The sequence below is a fragment of the Cloeon dipterum genome, chromosome 4 (assembly GCF_949628265.1).
Source record: "Cloeon dipterum chromosome 4, ieCloDipt1.1, whole genome shotgun sequence".
NCBI lineage: Eukaryota > Metazoa > Arthropoda > Insecta > Ephemeroptera > Baetidae > Cloeon > Cloeon dipterum.
In genome coordinates, this window is record NC_088789.1 from 10,394,627 (window position 1) to 10,410,126 (window position 15,500).

The 15,500-nt window shown below is 38.5% G+C and overlaps 2 protein-coding genes across 2 annotated transcripts; one reads left to right on the plus strand and one right to left on the minus strand.

The window, feature by feature from the left end:
* The first annotated feature begins 262 nt into the window (after positions 1-262).
* On the plus strand, positions 263-5,163 carry LOC135943936 (probable cytochrome P450 301a1, mitochondrial). Its single transcript, XM_065490604.1, has 10 exons — positions 263-722; positions 2,083-2,329; positions 2,579-2,695; positions 2,762-2,838; positions 3,313-3,514; positions 3,900-4,065; positions 4,266-4,435; positions 4,500-4,578; positions 4,640-4,864; positions 4,927-5,163. Exons 1-10 carry the CDS (start codon positions 512-514, stop codon positions 5,035-5,037), a joined length of 1,605 nt encoding a protein of 534 aa, XP_065346676.1. The 5' UTR covers positions 263-511; the 3' UTR covers positions 5,038-5,163.
* A 106-nt stretch (positions 5,164-5,269) lies between these two features.
* Positions 5,270-12,793, minus strand: LOC135943069 (probable cytochrome P450 49a1). Its single transcript, XM_065489468.1, has 10 exons — positions 12,454-12,793; positions 9,239-9,485; positions 8,138-8,254; positions 7,679-7,755; positions 6,924-7,125; positions 6,708-6,867; positions 6,478-6,647; positions 6,341-6,419; positions 5,499-5,732; positions 5,270-5,444 (listed from the first exon to the last, which is right to left on the minus strand). The coding sequence occupies exons 1-10, from the start codon at positions 12,665-12,667 to the stop codon at positions 5,337-5,339; spliced, it is 1,608 nt and encodes a 535-aa protein (XP_065345540.1). The 5' UTR covers positions 12,668-12,793; the 3' UTR covers positions 5,270-5,336.
* Positions 12,794-15,500: the final 2,707 nt, after the last annotated feature.

Here is a 15,500-nt window from a genome sequence, read left to right on the forward strand (position 1 = left end):
TCTGTGTTTTCCCACAGTAAAATATAATGTCTAAGATGCCCTTGTTTAATTTTAATTTCATCTCGACCAAGGACAATTGAACTTGAATTAGTTCAGTTCGCTGAAGGAAACGTAAAAATAACTTAGAATTAATAGAACAAATTCAACGGATTAGATATTGAATACCATGAAATGAAAGTTTGATGGTTAAAACCAACAATGAAAGCAAGAAACCTGTTGATCGTGCAGCAGAGTGCATTTTTATATTTCAATTCAAACTTTCAATCGCGCCCTTTCAACTGAATCGTAATACTTAATACCAAGATGTGCGGTTTCTATTGCGCTAAGTAAGACCCGCTTTGCTGTGTATTAGAGACTGCTGCGGCTTTTTCGCTTTCCCACTACTCCATTGAGAGGTGCTTCGTGATAGTGAGCTGCATCTCCGCTCGTCCTAGCATTCATTCGCGTTTCGCATTCTCTGCAGTTATCACTGCACGCTATTTTTGCCAAGACGAGAACTTAATTTTGGAGAATGTACTCGCGAATACTGAGAGGGCACAATGTCAATGCAATATGCAGTGTTTCAAGTGCAGTCCGCTTTCGATCCCATATTAGCGTGGCACCTGACGAAGCCCTAGAAGATATCATCACAAGCAGTAGCACTGTTAGACCATATTCTGAAGTTCCTGGACCCCGTCCGTTGCCATTAATCGGCAACACATGGCGCGTTCTTCCGTACATTGGTATGTTTCGTTTGAAATTATGTTAAAAAAATTTGCTTTCATATCACCAAGCCAAATATTCAAAATATTGTAACAAGTACAACAATATTTGTTTTAAATACGGTCAACAAGATTTTAATTTAAAACATTTTGTAAAAGTAATTGTTTATTATATCAATCATATATGTGTTTAATATTTTTTTATAATTGATGTGTGTAAATTGTGTTTTGCAAAATTACTCATTTGAGATAAGATCTAAATATATATTCAAATAACATATTATCCTTTAATCAATTTTTTATAAATTTTCTTCATGCTATAGATATTTTATTGTATTTAAAAATTAAAATTCTCTTCATCATAAAATCTTGTGACCTACAAGTTTTGATTTTAGAAACTGAAATTATTCAAGACGTCAATGTGTCAGCATTTGTTTTTAATTTAGTAGAATAATATCCTTTCAAAATATGAGGATATATGCCTATATTAAAATGAGAATGAGCCGACATTGAAAATTACATGACAAAAGCCATGATAAGGGATAATAATTGAAATTTTTTTCTTAAACAAAGATTTTAAATAATATAAAATATAATTTTAGGCTGCGCATGAAAAATGTTTATGATTTATTAAGTTAAGTATAATTGAAAAAGCATAATATCAAATGAAAATTGGAAATTTTGGGAGTAGGTCATTCCATTAGATTGCAAGTTACACACATTATTCGCTTCCGTTCGTTCCTGAGAGATGCATTCGCTCGTGCACACAGATGTGCCCGTTCTCCCATTGGTGTCCTAGTAAACGGATGGCTTTTTTGCACTTTACTGAGCACGGCACAATGCAGAGACGGGCGAAAGAGGAGATTCGTAATTTGCTCCAGCTGCTTGGCAATAGAAAGGCGACTTTTATTGCAATTCTTTTTGCTCGACAGCCGCTCCTATCTTCCATTATGCGCTAATTTGCAGAGATAATTCAGGGTCAGCCATCCTCACCTCATCAATGTCATTGAGACTAATCTTCACGATTTCGTGTTTCTTGCGAACATAGCGAAATATTAAAAATATTTCACCAATTTCTATATATATGGTAAAATATTTATACGGTTCAAACGAAAAAAGTTAAATTAATATTTTAACCGTACAGACAAATTTTATACTATATGAAAAATAGTTTTCCTACTCCTATCATAAAATCATAGCTAACGCTTGCTCAATCTGGGAATGCCTGCAGCAATTTGCGCAAGCCACAACCTCAAGTTCAAAATAAATTAAATTATCACCTCCCATTCAATCGGAGAGATACACAATTGTGCACATATCCGTTAGATACGATTTCGACGCACGTGTGCAAATAATTTATTCCTTTTGGGTTTATCAACAGGACAATACTCAGTCTCTGATTTGGCAAGGGTGTCCAGAATATTCTACGAGAAATACGGCAAAGTCGTCAAGCTGAGCGGACTGGTCGGTCGGCCCGACTTGCTCTTTGTGTTTGACTGCGACGAGATCGAAAAGGTGTACCGACAAGAGGGCCCAACGCCTTTCCGACCGTCGATGCCGTGCTTGGTTGAGTACAAGAGCAAAGTGCGCAGAGATTTTTTCGGTGACTTGCCTGGCGTGGTCGGAGTGTAAGTATGTTAGAGAAGCAATTAGGTTTTATAGGCAATTTCACGAGCCATGGTTTGCAATAAAGAAATGTGTGATTTGAGAACTGATTAACTCACTTTTTAAAAATCGCATTAACTGAAATCCACAGCTGGTTTTCCTCCAATTTATAAAATGAAGCCAAGCTTCTCAATCGAATTATTTTCCAATTTCACAAAAAAAAGCAAAAATTCTTGACTCTTAATTTGAAGCAAGCAAATTCGATTCTTTAGTCATGGTGAACCGTGGCGGGAATTCAGGACGAAAGTCCAGAAGCCGATTTTGCAGCCAAAGATAGTAAAGCAGTACATAAAACCTATTGAAGACGTGACGAATGATTTTATAGACAGGTTAGTTTTTTTAATTCGTATTCTGAACTGTAATTTATGCAAACGTTATATTTAAATTGCTTTTAGAATGCTGGCCCTGAGAGACGAAAATCTGGAGCTTCCTGAGGACTTTGACAATGAGATTCACAAGTGGTCCCTTGAATGTAAGTTTATTTTAAATTTATTATTTTGTGTATTTATTGCACTGACTGAGCTATTATTTAATTTACTCGCATAAATATTTAAATGAACCGAAACAGTGAAATTAGAATTCAGTTAAATTCTCCTGAACACGAAAATAGAGAAACATATGCATGACTGAGAAGTTCTTTGTAAGTACATGTTCGTGTTGAGAATGTCCCAGGGTTATGCTTGGTACGTTTCGTAAACACCAAATTATTTACTTACAAACATGCAATTCTTAACAAAATATACGTGCTAGCTGCGCAATTTCACATTTAAACAAAAATACAAAATCTAAATTATACAATCTTTTCAAAGCCTATAGTCTCCATTTCGTTTGCATGGTCACCGGGAGTTAAAAGGTGTAATCAGTTTGTAATTGAAAAGGAAGCGGTGCCAACAATGCATTTACAGCATATGTGGTAATTTAGGTAATTTTGAGGCAATCATTTTAGGCATTGGCCGGGTTGCCCTCGACGTGCGACTCGGTTGTCTAGACGCTGCTTCTGGCGAAAATTCCGAGCCGCAGAAAATCATCGACGCGGCAAAGTTTGCCTTGCGGAACGTGGCCGTTCTGGAGCTGAAAATGCCGTTCTGGAGGTATCTTCCCTCCGCGCTGTGGACCAAATACGTTAAAAATATGGACTTCTTCAGAGAGTGAGTTCATTATAAAAATAATTAACATTAAAGAAGGATTTAATATTTAAATATCTATTTCGTCTAAATATTCTCAATTTTAAGATTTAAATAGCAAACGCAGTATGAGAATAAAATCAGATCAAATTTTTAAAATTCATTTTACTGCAGATTTTTTAATGAACCTTACTTTTTAAAAATTTGATAAAACTTCGATATTCAAACTTATACATTGATTTTGAGGGCATATATATATATATATATATATATATATATATATATATATATATATATATATATATATATATATATATATATGGGGGATGAAATTTAAGAAAATATTTGTATTCTAAAAAATTGAATTATTAAAATTTTTAATTTTAAACTAAATGCGTGACTTTTAAAGAGTTTGCATGAAATACATTGACGAGGCTATGAAGCGACTGCAGACAAAGGACCCTGAAAGCCCGAGCAGCGAACTGTCACTAGTTGAGAGAATCCTGGCAAACGAGCCCGACCCAAAGACGGCCTACATTTTGGCACTGGACCTCATTCTCGTCGGGATCGACACGGTGAGAATGCAATTAGCACCTTATTCATTAGGCACACACAAATCGAAAACGCATCCGATGCAAGCTCGTCGGAAATGCACTTTCTATTCACGTTCCCTCGATTAAGAACAATATAAGCACTCAGCCGGTGAAATTGCTTTTGTGCACAATCGTGACGATTTATGCACAATTATTACTGATGCTCTCCTCGCTAAAAGTAGATTTCCATGGCCGTTGCCTCGATCCTCTACCAAGTCGCTACGCGCCCTGATGTGCAGGAAAAGCTGTTCGAAGAGGTCAAAAGGGCGCTGCCCGACAAAAGTGCATCGCTCACGGCTCAAGACTTGGAGAACTTGCCGTACCAGCGGGCGTTTGTTAAAGAGGTGTTCAGGTACGTGATTTGTGTCGCGCACGATAATCATCTGCGTGGGCTAATTTTATTATTGCTCTCGCAGAAAGTACTCGACAGTTATTGGCAATGGCAGAACTTTGATGAATGACATGGTCATCGGTGGCTACCACATTCCAAAAGGGGTAACACAAATAAAAATATTTTTAAACCTTAACTTTTCTAAATTAAAAAAAAATATTCCAGGTGCAACTGGTGTTCCCTACAATCGTGACCGGCAATATGGAAGAGTATGTGAGCGATGCATCGTCATTCCGTCCTGAGAGGTGGATGAAGCAGCATCAGCAGCAGCAGTGCCCCATGCACAAGGACAAAGTTCACCCCTTCGCCTCGCTGCCTTTTGGATATGGGGCGAGAATGTGTTTGGGGAGAAGATTTGCAGATCTAGAGATCCAAGTTTTGCTAGCAAAGGTGAGCTTAAACTATTCCAAACACTCAATTAAAAAAAATCAATGATTTCATTTGAAATGCAGCTGATCCGTAACTACAAATTGGAGTTCAACCATGACCCACTGGATTACCAAGTAACTTTCATGTACGCACCGGATGGGAAACTCCGATTTAAGATGACTCCAAGAGATTAACAGTAAATTTTGTAACCATCACGAGATGTTTGTTAGTTTCCAAACGTGTAAATATGTTGATATGAATCAAACAGTTGAAAAATGAATACATTTTAGTAAATTTTAGGTTGTAAGCTAAAATAAAATATTTTACTAAATATTGCTGTTTGATTTTTCCCATTTATGAATCCTTTGGCCTATATCAGCGTAGGATTTTCAACTCTTTTTTGACAAAGAAACAAATATTTCAGTTTGTTTTTACTAATATTTTAATTTTTATAGAAAATGGCAGGGATGAGAGTACATAAATAGTTAAAAAATTATCTCTCTAGGAAACGCAGTTTCAAAGGTCCGGTTGGCATAAACATTGGCGTGACTTTGTACTGCAGAGGCTCGTGATGGTACTCCACTCTATACTTCTTGACAATCTGCAGAGTTAAAAAACATGTTAAGGAAATTCAAAACTTGTAGATGCAATTTACTTTTGCAATTAGGGTCTGAATTTCTAAATCGGCGAACCGCCTGCCCAAGCACATCCTCCTTCCGTATCCGAAGGGTAGAGAGACGAAGGGATGGATCGGCTTTCGCACAGGACAAAGTCCTGATTCGCCTTGGCACTGAGACGCCTTCATCCACCTTTCAGGCGTGAATTTCTTTGGCTCGGAGAAGTATCTCTCTTGATTGCTGATAATTAGGTGCTGGAAAACTACCTGAACCTACAAAATTATCGTATTAGAAAATTTTCTACCGTGAAACTAACAATAAAGAGCAAGTTGAATGGTTCACTAAAAAGCATCAAATCAGTGGGTTCATTATTATTTCTCCTCACTGTAACAATGAAGCATGTTCCGTGCCAAAGACTGCGGATTGAAAACAAACATTAATGTTTTTGTGGTAATAGTAGTAAGAGGTCAAGCTAGCTGAAGAGATGACGAAGCATCAATGAAGAGAAATCTCGAGGCGAGACAGTAGGTGTATCTTAAGGAGTATAACAAGTGCAGCCGCGTTTTTAATAATAGTGTATCAGTGCACGTCATGAGTCAGCACCCGCGCTTATGTTTCACGTTCCCCGTGGCTCTTTCTCGTTTAGAGAGCAAAGGAATGGTTTTGTGTGACCCTTTTGTATTGATAGTGTGTCGCACGGCAGGAGAAAGGAACATAATAATCTCTACCCGCTGCTCTTGGAAAAACACACTTCTCGCACAGGAGAAACTGGGTAAAAATTATGATTGAAGCGGCAATTCCAGTCACGTAGCATGCAAATCAGTGCTGTCCGTTTGTTATGATTGACGCATGTGATAAATTTCAATTGAATTCTTCTTACTCCTGCTGGGATTTCGTAGCCTGCTATCACAGTATCGCGTGTCATGCACCGGCCGTTTCCAATCACCACTGGGTACATTCTAAAAAATATAAAAAAAGTTTTATATCACAAAATTTAATTATTAAAATAGTTCATACCTAAGCGTTTCTTTGATGCACGCTTTTAAGTAACTAAAGCTATCAACATTTTCCGCATTCAGGTGTGAATCGAAATTTGGCAAGACCTGCTCGATTTCTCGAAAAAGTTTCTCTTGTTTGTCAGGATTCAATGCCAGTTGGTACAGGATTGATGCAATAGCGGCTGACGTCTATTAGCATACATATAGAAAGAGCAACGTGCAAATATTTGAAAATTTGTTTGAGCTTACAGTGTCAATTCCGACGAGGAACATATCTAGCGCGAGGTTGTACGCAGTTTTCTTGTTCGTATTTTGCAGGATTCTCTGCAGCAGAGACGATGTGTGGTCCAGTGGACGAGGATTCCTCTCTAGTTCCTCCATTGCAGAGTCAATGTATCTACTCGAAACACTAAAAAAATTCAAATTTAGTTTTTTTAAACCAAAAAGTAAACATTTAAAAATCACCTTCGAATAACATCTAGGGCACTGATATATTTATTCCAGGTCGGAGTTGGGAAAAGTCGCCAAAACGGGATTTTCAACTCCAAGTTACCGACGTTTTTGAAAAACGTGCCCACTGCGTCGATCATCCTCTGTGCGTCGGACTCAGGGGCCAGGTATGGGGCAAGGCACCCCAGCCTCTTGTCCAAGGCCACTCTCGCGATTGCTGTAACAACGGTCAAAGTTATACAATTTTCTTGCACCTATAACGCACTCTTTTGCGGTTTTCCCACGAAGTGATGCAAGTTTCACACTACCGATCTTAATTGGGTTTCTTTCCCATGATCTACTTTCTTGCTGATAAAAGTTAAAATTAAGCACAATCTCATTTGTTATTAACATTATCTTAATATTACGTTATATTACCATGGTAAGAGACAAATAAAAATGAATTGAATTGAAAAAAAGTATTGTAATTGAAAGGAAGAATTGAAAATCTGTTCTTAAAAAATATGTTTAATGTGCTTTATATTATGCTAACATTTTAGTTTATGATTTTTCTCGTTAAAACTATATAGTAAATTGTAATTGAAGTACTTTTTCATATAAATATTTACTTGCAACAGCTCAGTTTTTTATTATATCTAACCAATAAGTGTCAAGAGAACTAGATTAGACTTTGTCCTGAGATTTCTAGTAATTTTGGATTTATTTCGGCCAAAGTTTTGCTTAAAAATTGAATAATATGTTGTTGCCAATAAAATATTATTATAACTTACATTCAAGGGACCATTTATGAATTTCGTTCATAAAATTTTCTGGCACATCGTCGTTTTCATCTCTAATGGCTTGAATTCTGAAAAAACTCAATTAATCACACATGTATTCTGCGAAGAATCATTAAAGACAGTTTGGCGATGTTGCATCTCACAGGTGTGAATCGATTTAGGTCAAAAGATGCAATCAACTCACACCTCATCTTTAATTGCAACAATCAACACTAGCTAACATTTATCGATGTTAGAGGGCGTTCCACTGATACACATACGCGGCTATATATATAATGTTTGCTAAACTCGACATCAGCTCTACATCGAGTTCAAAGAATAGCTTGAGGCTCAATTGTTGTTATGAAGCACATATTGAAAGCAGAGACAACTAACTGAAAAGTAACTGTAGCATATGTATGCTAATATATGTTCAATTATACATACTTATGTTCAATTATACATACTCACCGGTTGACAAACGCGTCTGCAGTCTCTTCGATGGGCCTTACGTACAACTTAGCTGTTCGCGGCTGCAACATCGGCTGCTGGACTTTTGTGCGAAAATTATACCAGTTCTCACCATGTCTGTAATAACGAGGAAGGAATAAATTAACTTTCATTCTCAGCCGATTGAGTTGGACGATCATTAATAACTGAGAGATTCACACTCATTGCTCCAGATAAAAGGCCCAGAAGGAAGCTGATCTAGAAAAGTAAAAGTTTGATAAATGCAGCGAACAGTATCTGCCTGCACGCCAAGCTGCGCATATTTGCGTTCTGCTGCGTGAGTGCGTATTGCGGCATTATTTTGCGGTGAAAACGGATATTGTTATACCGGCTCAGTGGGTAATAATCATATATATGTTCTTCACAGTGTTTGCAGCGGAAATGATTCACTTGTGAGAAAATTTGTTGCATGCAGCCCTCGCACGTCACCATAGTATAATAGCAATCGGAATACAACTTTTCCTCCGGCCCAATTATGTTTCATGAATTGTAATGAACACTGGTATAACGATGGAATCATTTTGGTATCTGTATTAAATGCAGGTTTACATTTCGATCACGTAAAAAATAAGAACGTGTAATTTGGGCAAAGCTCGTTGGAAGCAAAGCCAAGTGTAGCATTTGATGCCAAATTTTTACCACGCACTTTTCCTGGTGCGTATGGCTACGGTTATAATGGTGCTACTATTACTTTTTAAATATTCATTGGTAATAAATTGTTTAATTTATAGCTCCGGATGTTGTCTTTCATATCAAAGACCGTAAGAACTGAATTTCTAATCAAAGCTAGTTGATTTACCACAACAGAATTGCTTAATTCAAAGAGAAGGCGATGAAAAAGTTTTGTATCCATAAAACAATAAAAATAGGAGGTGAACATGAAACACGCAATATTTGGCTTTAACTTGCTCCTCTCTGTGTGCTTACGTGATGATCAACAGCAACACAACCCGAAATTCACTGCGCCATACACCTCTCATCTTTTAATTTATATGTGGGAATATCCCGAGATAAAAAATTAAAGAATATAATCCTCTCCTGACTGCTCATCTCGAAACTCACACGGCAATTACTCCACCGGTGTCTCCAAACAGGTCTTTCCGCAGCACATGCTTGTAGTAGTTGAGCGACGGCATCGATGGCCGCAGCGGCATCAGCTCTTCGCTTCGGAACACCCGCTCGATCTCATCGGCGTCGAACAGAAACACCATGTCCGGCCGTCCAAGGATGTTGCTCAGCTTTACAATCGGTCCAAACTGCTCGTACAAGTGTTGCGAGGTTTTGTGCACCTCCTCGATTTTGTACGTTCCTGCAACACATTATCAAGTCACTTGAGTGCCTTGGGTCATTCAGACGAGTTTTTCAGGTCGGACAGATGAAAAAGCTCTCCGCTTTGGAAGAAAGTTTATACCCAAAATTCGACTGGCTTTGAAAATTTCCGTTCTGCCTTGGACGAAAAGGTCAACTAGCTACTGGTCAATGCAGTGAAATCGGGCCTCACCGACCTTGTTCTCCTATCAAAAACGCATAAAAACCTGGCTATCTGGTTAACCGAACCGCATTGTGATAAATCAGTTGTGAATATTTTCGAGGCAACCGGGTGTGGGTACTTGCACTTTAATAACACATAATGTGTGCGCGGGCATTACAACATCCGCCGCTTGCGAAATGCGACTAATGAATTGCAAATGAGCGCCGCCGCGTGTACTTGCACTCCATAGCGGCACTTTCTTTTGAAAATGAGAAGCTCAAACAATGTATAAAAAACACTTTTAACAAGGCATTTAAAAAATATGCCTCAAGAAACAAATAGGAATGTGGGTTGATAAAATATTTGAGTATCAAATTCTAACGAACTAAATAAAAACCCTGAATCAAATAAATTTGTAAAATTTTCGCATTTTTCTTCAATACTTATTGCAGATTAAAATACAAATTAAAAAAATAAAATAGTACGAAAAGTAATGTTTATTCATCTCATTGTCAGCGTGGCGTGGGACAACTTTTTGCCACCGGTCTTGTTTTTGCAGGCAACTGCACTCGTGCAACACTTTATCATAATAATATGTGAATCATATATCATTGATTGATTGCGTATGCAACCAGTGTGAAAATGGTCACAAAAAATTGAAATCCAACGACACATTCTTTGTTCATTTTTATGCGAAAAATAAAGATATAATGACATGAGAGTGTAAAATTATTTTGATTATTCAAAAAATAATTAAATCTTGTCATGTACTGCAAACATTTTGTCTGGAGAGCGTGATCACCGATCTTTTAAGCAGGGTTTATTTGTTTTGCTCTTTCCCTCTCACTTAGCGCCATGCAGTCATTGAATCCCGGCCGTAGCCAGCGCGGCAGACACAAAAAATTAATAAATCAGACCAAAGATATTGACCTCAAACTGTCCAAGCGCAAGGTTCTAGTGCCGGGAAAATTTAATTGACGTAATTAATCAAGCACCAAGATTAACTCCACGGTCTTCATACGTTTATCTTTTCCCTTTCGTGATGTTAAAATGACGCTGCCGAATTTGATTCACACAACATCAAGGGCGTCAAAGTGGCGCGTAATTGTCGTACAATCACAATAATTTCTTTGTCTGCGTGCTCGCTCTTCACCGTAACGTTTTATTGAAAGAATCTCAATTAGCACTCTCGCAACCGACAGCCTTCGTGCATGAAAACTAAAAAACGAAGCGCAAACGCCCATGGCTTTAATTTTACGAAACCGAATAGATTCGTTTTTTGCTTCCTAGCTGTTTCGAAGAAACAACTCTCTAGAGGCGTGCTGCTCGCTGGAATCTAGCCCCCCACTTTTCTGCTGGCAGGAGAGGCAAATTCAAAACCTTTGACCTGAGAGCTATTAGCAACACTGAAACAACAAGGAGTTGAAATCTGTGCTGTTTTACTACACAGCATGCAATTTATACGTGACTTTTGACGCTACGTTCAAGTGAAAAGAAAACAAACCATGGTGATTCAATCTAGTTGTTAGCTGCACGCCTTAAATAGACTTAATGGTCCGGAGTTTCCAACAGCTGCTGGTCAACAATTTCCGTTAGCTGGACAAGTGGAATTAAAAAGTAGCAAGCAGAGCAGAAATTCCTATTGTGTCAATCCGACTGTCGGCAAAATGAGTGACGTCTGGCTCTTAGAGTAATGAACTGCAACAAATTCGGGAAGGAAAGTGTGCCGAACAAAACAACATAATATCTTCAGACGAATTGTTCCCATAGAAAGTTGTGACCGCAAACGTCAGTGTAAAATTGGCTCTAGCGAATTCTATGAAGCGAGGAGCCGCCTCTCTCTCGAGCGCGCGCCCGCCGCACAGTTATGTTGCAAGGCCCGTTTATAAAAAACACATTCGGCTTTTTCAGAAACTCAGCTTTTATGGGCAGATATGTGGTGCTTGAGGAAACGAAGCTGCCAAACCGCAAGTTAATTTGTCTGCGCGAGTTTTGTAATCACTCGCCAGACCTTAGCGGAGAATCACTGTGACGGCGCGTTTTTGTTATGTCTACGGATGAATCAAATTTTGCTTTCATTCGGCTTATACTCGGTAGTCTCCGAAGAAAGGGATAAATCAAGGATTTTCCAGCCTTGAGAAGATGACAAGCTCTCTTTTGACCATCGCCGAACAATGTATCTATTCTGACGAATAGTTGCGAGAGTGTGCTAACGCTTATTGTGTCAAATGAAAACCACAGTAAAATCCCACATTGCCCTCACTGACAATGAGGCATGTGGATGGTGTTAAGTGGTGGGAATTTAACGCGTTGGCTTTATGTAACTTCGTGAAATATGAACTTTACATTAGATTTGGCAATAGCAGTTAAAATAACCTGTCCAACTTTGATAAATGAATGCGTTTATAATTTATTTTTTTAAATTTATCTCTGGTTGCTTAAACAAATATGGATTATTGTCAAAATCAATTTAAACAAACAGCAAAGATGATTGTGGTGGAGGTGATGCGTTATTGAGAAACAAATGACGACCTGTAGCTTATTACGCAAGTAATCATGCACGCAGTCATTTGCCTTGGGTTATGCAAATGCAACCAACCGATAATCGTTTTATAAGAACCATGCATCTTCTTGAAAAAATAACGATTCCACCTGAGACTGGTAAAATCCTACGCTTATATAAAAAGGTTCGTGATCCTCTCCAAGGCTATGTGCCTCTCCCTTAAATAGATTTTCTACGCAGCAACGAAGCATAGATGAAAAGGAGAGAGAAAATAATAAATAATGAATAAAAAAGCCATCTCACCGACGAAGGGCAAGAAGCGCCACGAATTTCCCAACAGGGGGAGCGCCCGCGGGCCGGGAATGCTGGAGTACGGCTTGACTCGGCGTTCGTCAACGGCTTCGGCGCCTTCATGGGCGACCTGCGGCGGTTCCACCAGGACGCTGGCGTGCGGCGCCTTCACCACCTTGGTGCTGCGGCTGTAGGCCCTGCTAACGATCACCCTGGCCGACAGCATCGTTTGCGAGTGTGTTGCCGCGGCACCTAGAAACGCATCTAGTCCGAGCTGGGTGCGTCGAGCGAGTGAGGCCTGACGGCGACTACTCAGGTCGCTTTGCCAGGTGCTCTCGTCTCCGGCGCTACGTGCTGCGCGGCCGCGCGCACTCAAAAGTATCTCTCTCTCTCTCCAAGAGCAGGCGATGGGAGTGTGCGAGAGAGCCACTCGAGATTTGTTTTGGTGGAGATGCTTTGATGCGTGCAGTTCTCGCCCCGGGTTTCCTCAAAATTCACTTTCACTTGAGGAAACAGTCGGTTCGATTTTGCGGCGAACATTTTTTGGCCAGTTGCGTCAATCAGCTCCCAAGTCTTGTATATTTACTGTTTTTTTTTTTTTAATAGGGCGCAGTTTTGTATTTTAATTGATGTAATTGAGATTAATTTGATTACTAAACACGATGGTGGCTGATTTTTGTGTTTCAAATTATTTTCAGGTTCTTTTAAACGTTGTAATTTTTTTTAATTAGGAGATTCCCTTGATAATTTTATTTTACACCACCTGTTAAAATTAACAAAAAAATCAATTATTTCTTTTTTATCGTCACAAAGAACTGACGACTCGAGCTAGGATTCAGATTCAAAGTGATATCATTGTGGATCAGCAGGATTCTATTTGCCTAGAACTTCTCAGCTTTCTTATTATACTTCGCTTTTTTAACGCTTTGAATCTACAGTTGAAGTCACTTATAACCGTCTAAAACAGTCACGACATTACCTAAAAATCATAATTTGGTCTTTTAACGAGCACCTAAAAACACTCATTAAAATAGCAGACAATTTAACATCGTGGCGACAAAATGGCTTTTCTTCCCAAAACTATTTTAAGGGTTTTTAGACTTTTAAATTCTCCTGAATATATGAAGATAAAAAAACAACGTGACTTAAGATTAGTTTTAAATCATTTTAGCCGTGTTTGGATATAAAAAGCTAATACAAATATTGCATAAAATACGTTTTTCATATCGTGAGATTTCGTCGGTCTTTTTTAAATCACATAAATCGCCATTGTAAAAATTTAAGATTCCCGCGGAATCTTATTGCAGTTTGTTGACTGATAGAAGTTTTGACTAATTAGACTGACTGCCAAGTCTAATTATATTTTGTCTTAAATAACATATATAAATTATTTTAAAATGAAACTATCTGAGCTCTGCATAAAATCTTCAATTTAAAAAAAAAATATATTTACAAATTGGCAACGTTTTAAAATGTTATTACATTTTATCAAGAACATTTATTTTGATGGAAAGCGTATGCACAAAAACAACAACTGTCTAAATTTTTGATAATGAACGAAATTTTTTGCCAATGAAGGTAGAAGCACACAAGTTAGCTTCAGCCCTTAGACGGGACAGGAAGCTCATGAATTATAGGGCTTCAAATAGCAGCCAAAAATAGCTGAGTAGGACATTTCTGCATTCGTGTTTTCTTAATTTTACCAACCCTAAACATCAGCTTAAAAACAACTTAATATGTTAACATACTTTCGTAATCGAGTTAATTTATTTTTTAATAATCAGTAATGCCTTCTAAAGTGATGCAAACATTCTGCTTATTGTCAACTAAATAGTTTTTTGGTGCTCGAAAAAGTGGCTGAACAGGTGCTACAATTAAAAGCAACTCGCTCTCTGTCAGTCGGAGCCGACCAGAGGAGCAGGCTCCACCGTCACTGAGAGTGGGTTAGCACGGAAGTGGGTCACTCGTCCAAAGTGAGGATGCCGCTCGACACAATCAGGCGACCTTGCGATTGGCAGGACGAGCCTCGCGAGAAAGAGGCAGGAAAATTGATTCCGCGATCTGCCCTCGCAACGATCCCCACGCGTGCGCGCATTTCACTTTTCGCTAATCAAGCCGCACGCATTTTTGCTGCAAATACCTCGGACGTATAATAAACGAGTGGCACGGCCTGCAGCGTAATTCCGCAAATAAAAATTTCTCTACTGCTGCCGCTGCTCCGAATTTCTCGCGCTGCTCTAGTGGGACACTCTAAGCATTCATATATATGCAAAATAGAATTATGTACCAAATTATTTATCCAAATCATTTTTTTACGGGGAGAGAGCAATTTTTGCAATGCATATTTCGAGAGTGAAATTCTTTGATTAAACTCATAAAAGTAATATTAATATCATATTAGCTAACACAGAACACTGCAAAGCTGTAAAAACGTAGCTTGCCAGCGAAACTGTAATTTTAAATGAGAGTGTAACTAAGAAACTAGTTAAAAGGGTACTGTTATTTTTGCTAGTGAAACAACTAACAATTTTACAGCTCAGTTAATCCAGCATCTCAAGGGAATTTGCTATGTCATGCACACACTCGATGATCTCACTCTTTGCAGTAAAATCATTTGTCGTCGTGTACCACCTAGCTGCGCTTGCACACCAGTTCTCTTATTAGAAAGCGCTGTGGTCTCGTATTGCCATTGCTCGTTTGCCTTTGTTTATGGGCAATAATTAATGCGTACACAGCATCCTCTCGGTGCACTTACTTGCTGATGATTAGCTAGCCAACCACACGAGGCGTTGCGCGACACAAAACATGGGTCTGCTGCGCTTCCATTCATTGCTCTTCTCCACACTTCACGCTTTGTAGTAAACTCAACTATATAGACACAGCTGCTGGCGAGAGTACACACTACATGCACCACTTGTCTGTTAGCTTCTGATGATGTGTTTGAGCAGACCGCGACGTGATACTAACATGTGTTCCACGAGCTGGTTAGTCAATTTCAATACTCTTAGTCAAATAAATAATCACGATACTGGCTACATTTATTTTGAAAAATTATTTTT

Coding starts and splice junctions, on each gene's coding strand:
- LOC135943936 (XM_065490604.1), top strand. CDS start 512: ATGTACTCGCGAATACTGAGAGGGCACAATGTCAATGCAATATGCAGT. Junction 3,515..3,899: donor AATATGGACTTCTTCAGAGA/GTGAGTTCATTA, acceptor TGACTTTTAAAG/AGTTTGCATGAAATACATTG. Junction 4,436..4,499: donor TTTGTTAAAGAGGTGTTCAG/GTACGTGATTTG, acceptor TTGCTCTCGCAG/AAAGTACTCGACAGTTATTG.
- LOC135943069 (XM_065489468.1), bottom strand. CDS start 12,667: ATGCTGTCGGCCAGGGTGATCGTTAGCAGGGCCTACAGCCGCAGCACC. Junction 6,648..6,707: donor TCCTCGTCGGAATTGACACT/GTAAGCTCAAAC, acceptor GTATGCTAATAG/ACGTCAGCCGCTATTGCATC. Junction 6,420..6,477: donor TGCATCAAAGAAACGCTTAG/GTATGAACTATT, acceptor TATATTTTTTAG/AATGTACCCAGTGGTGATTG.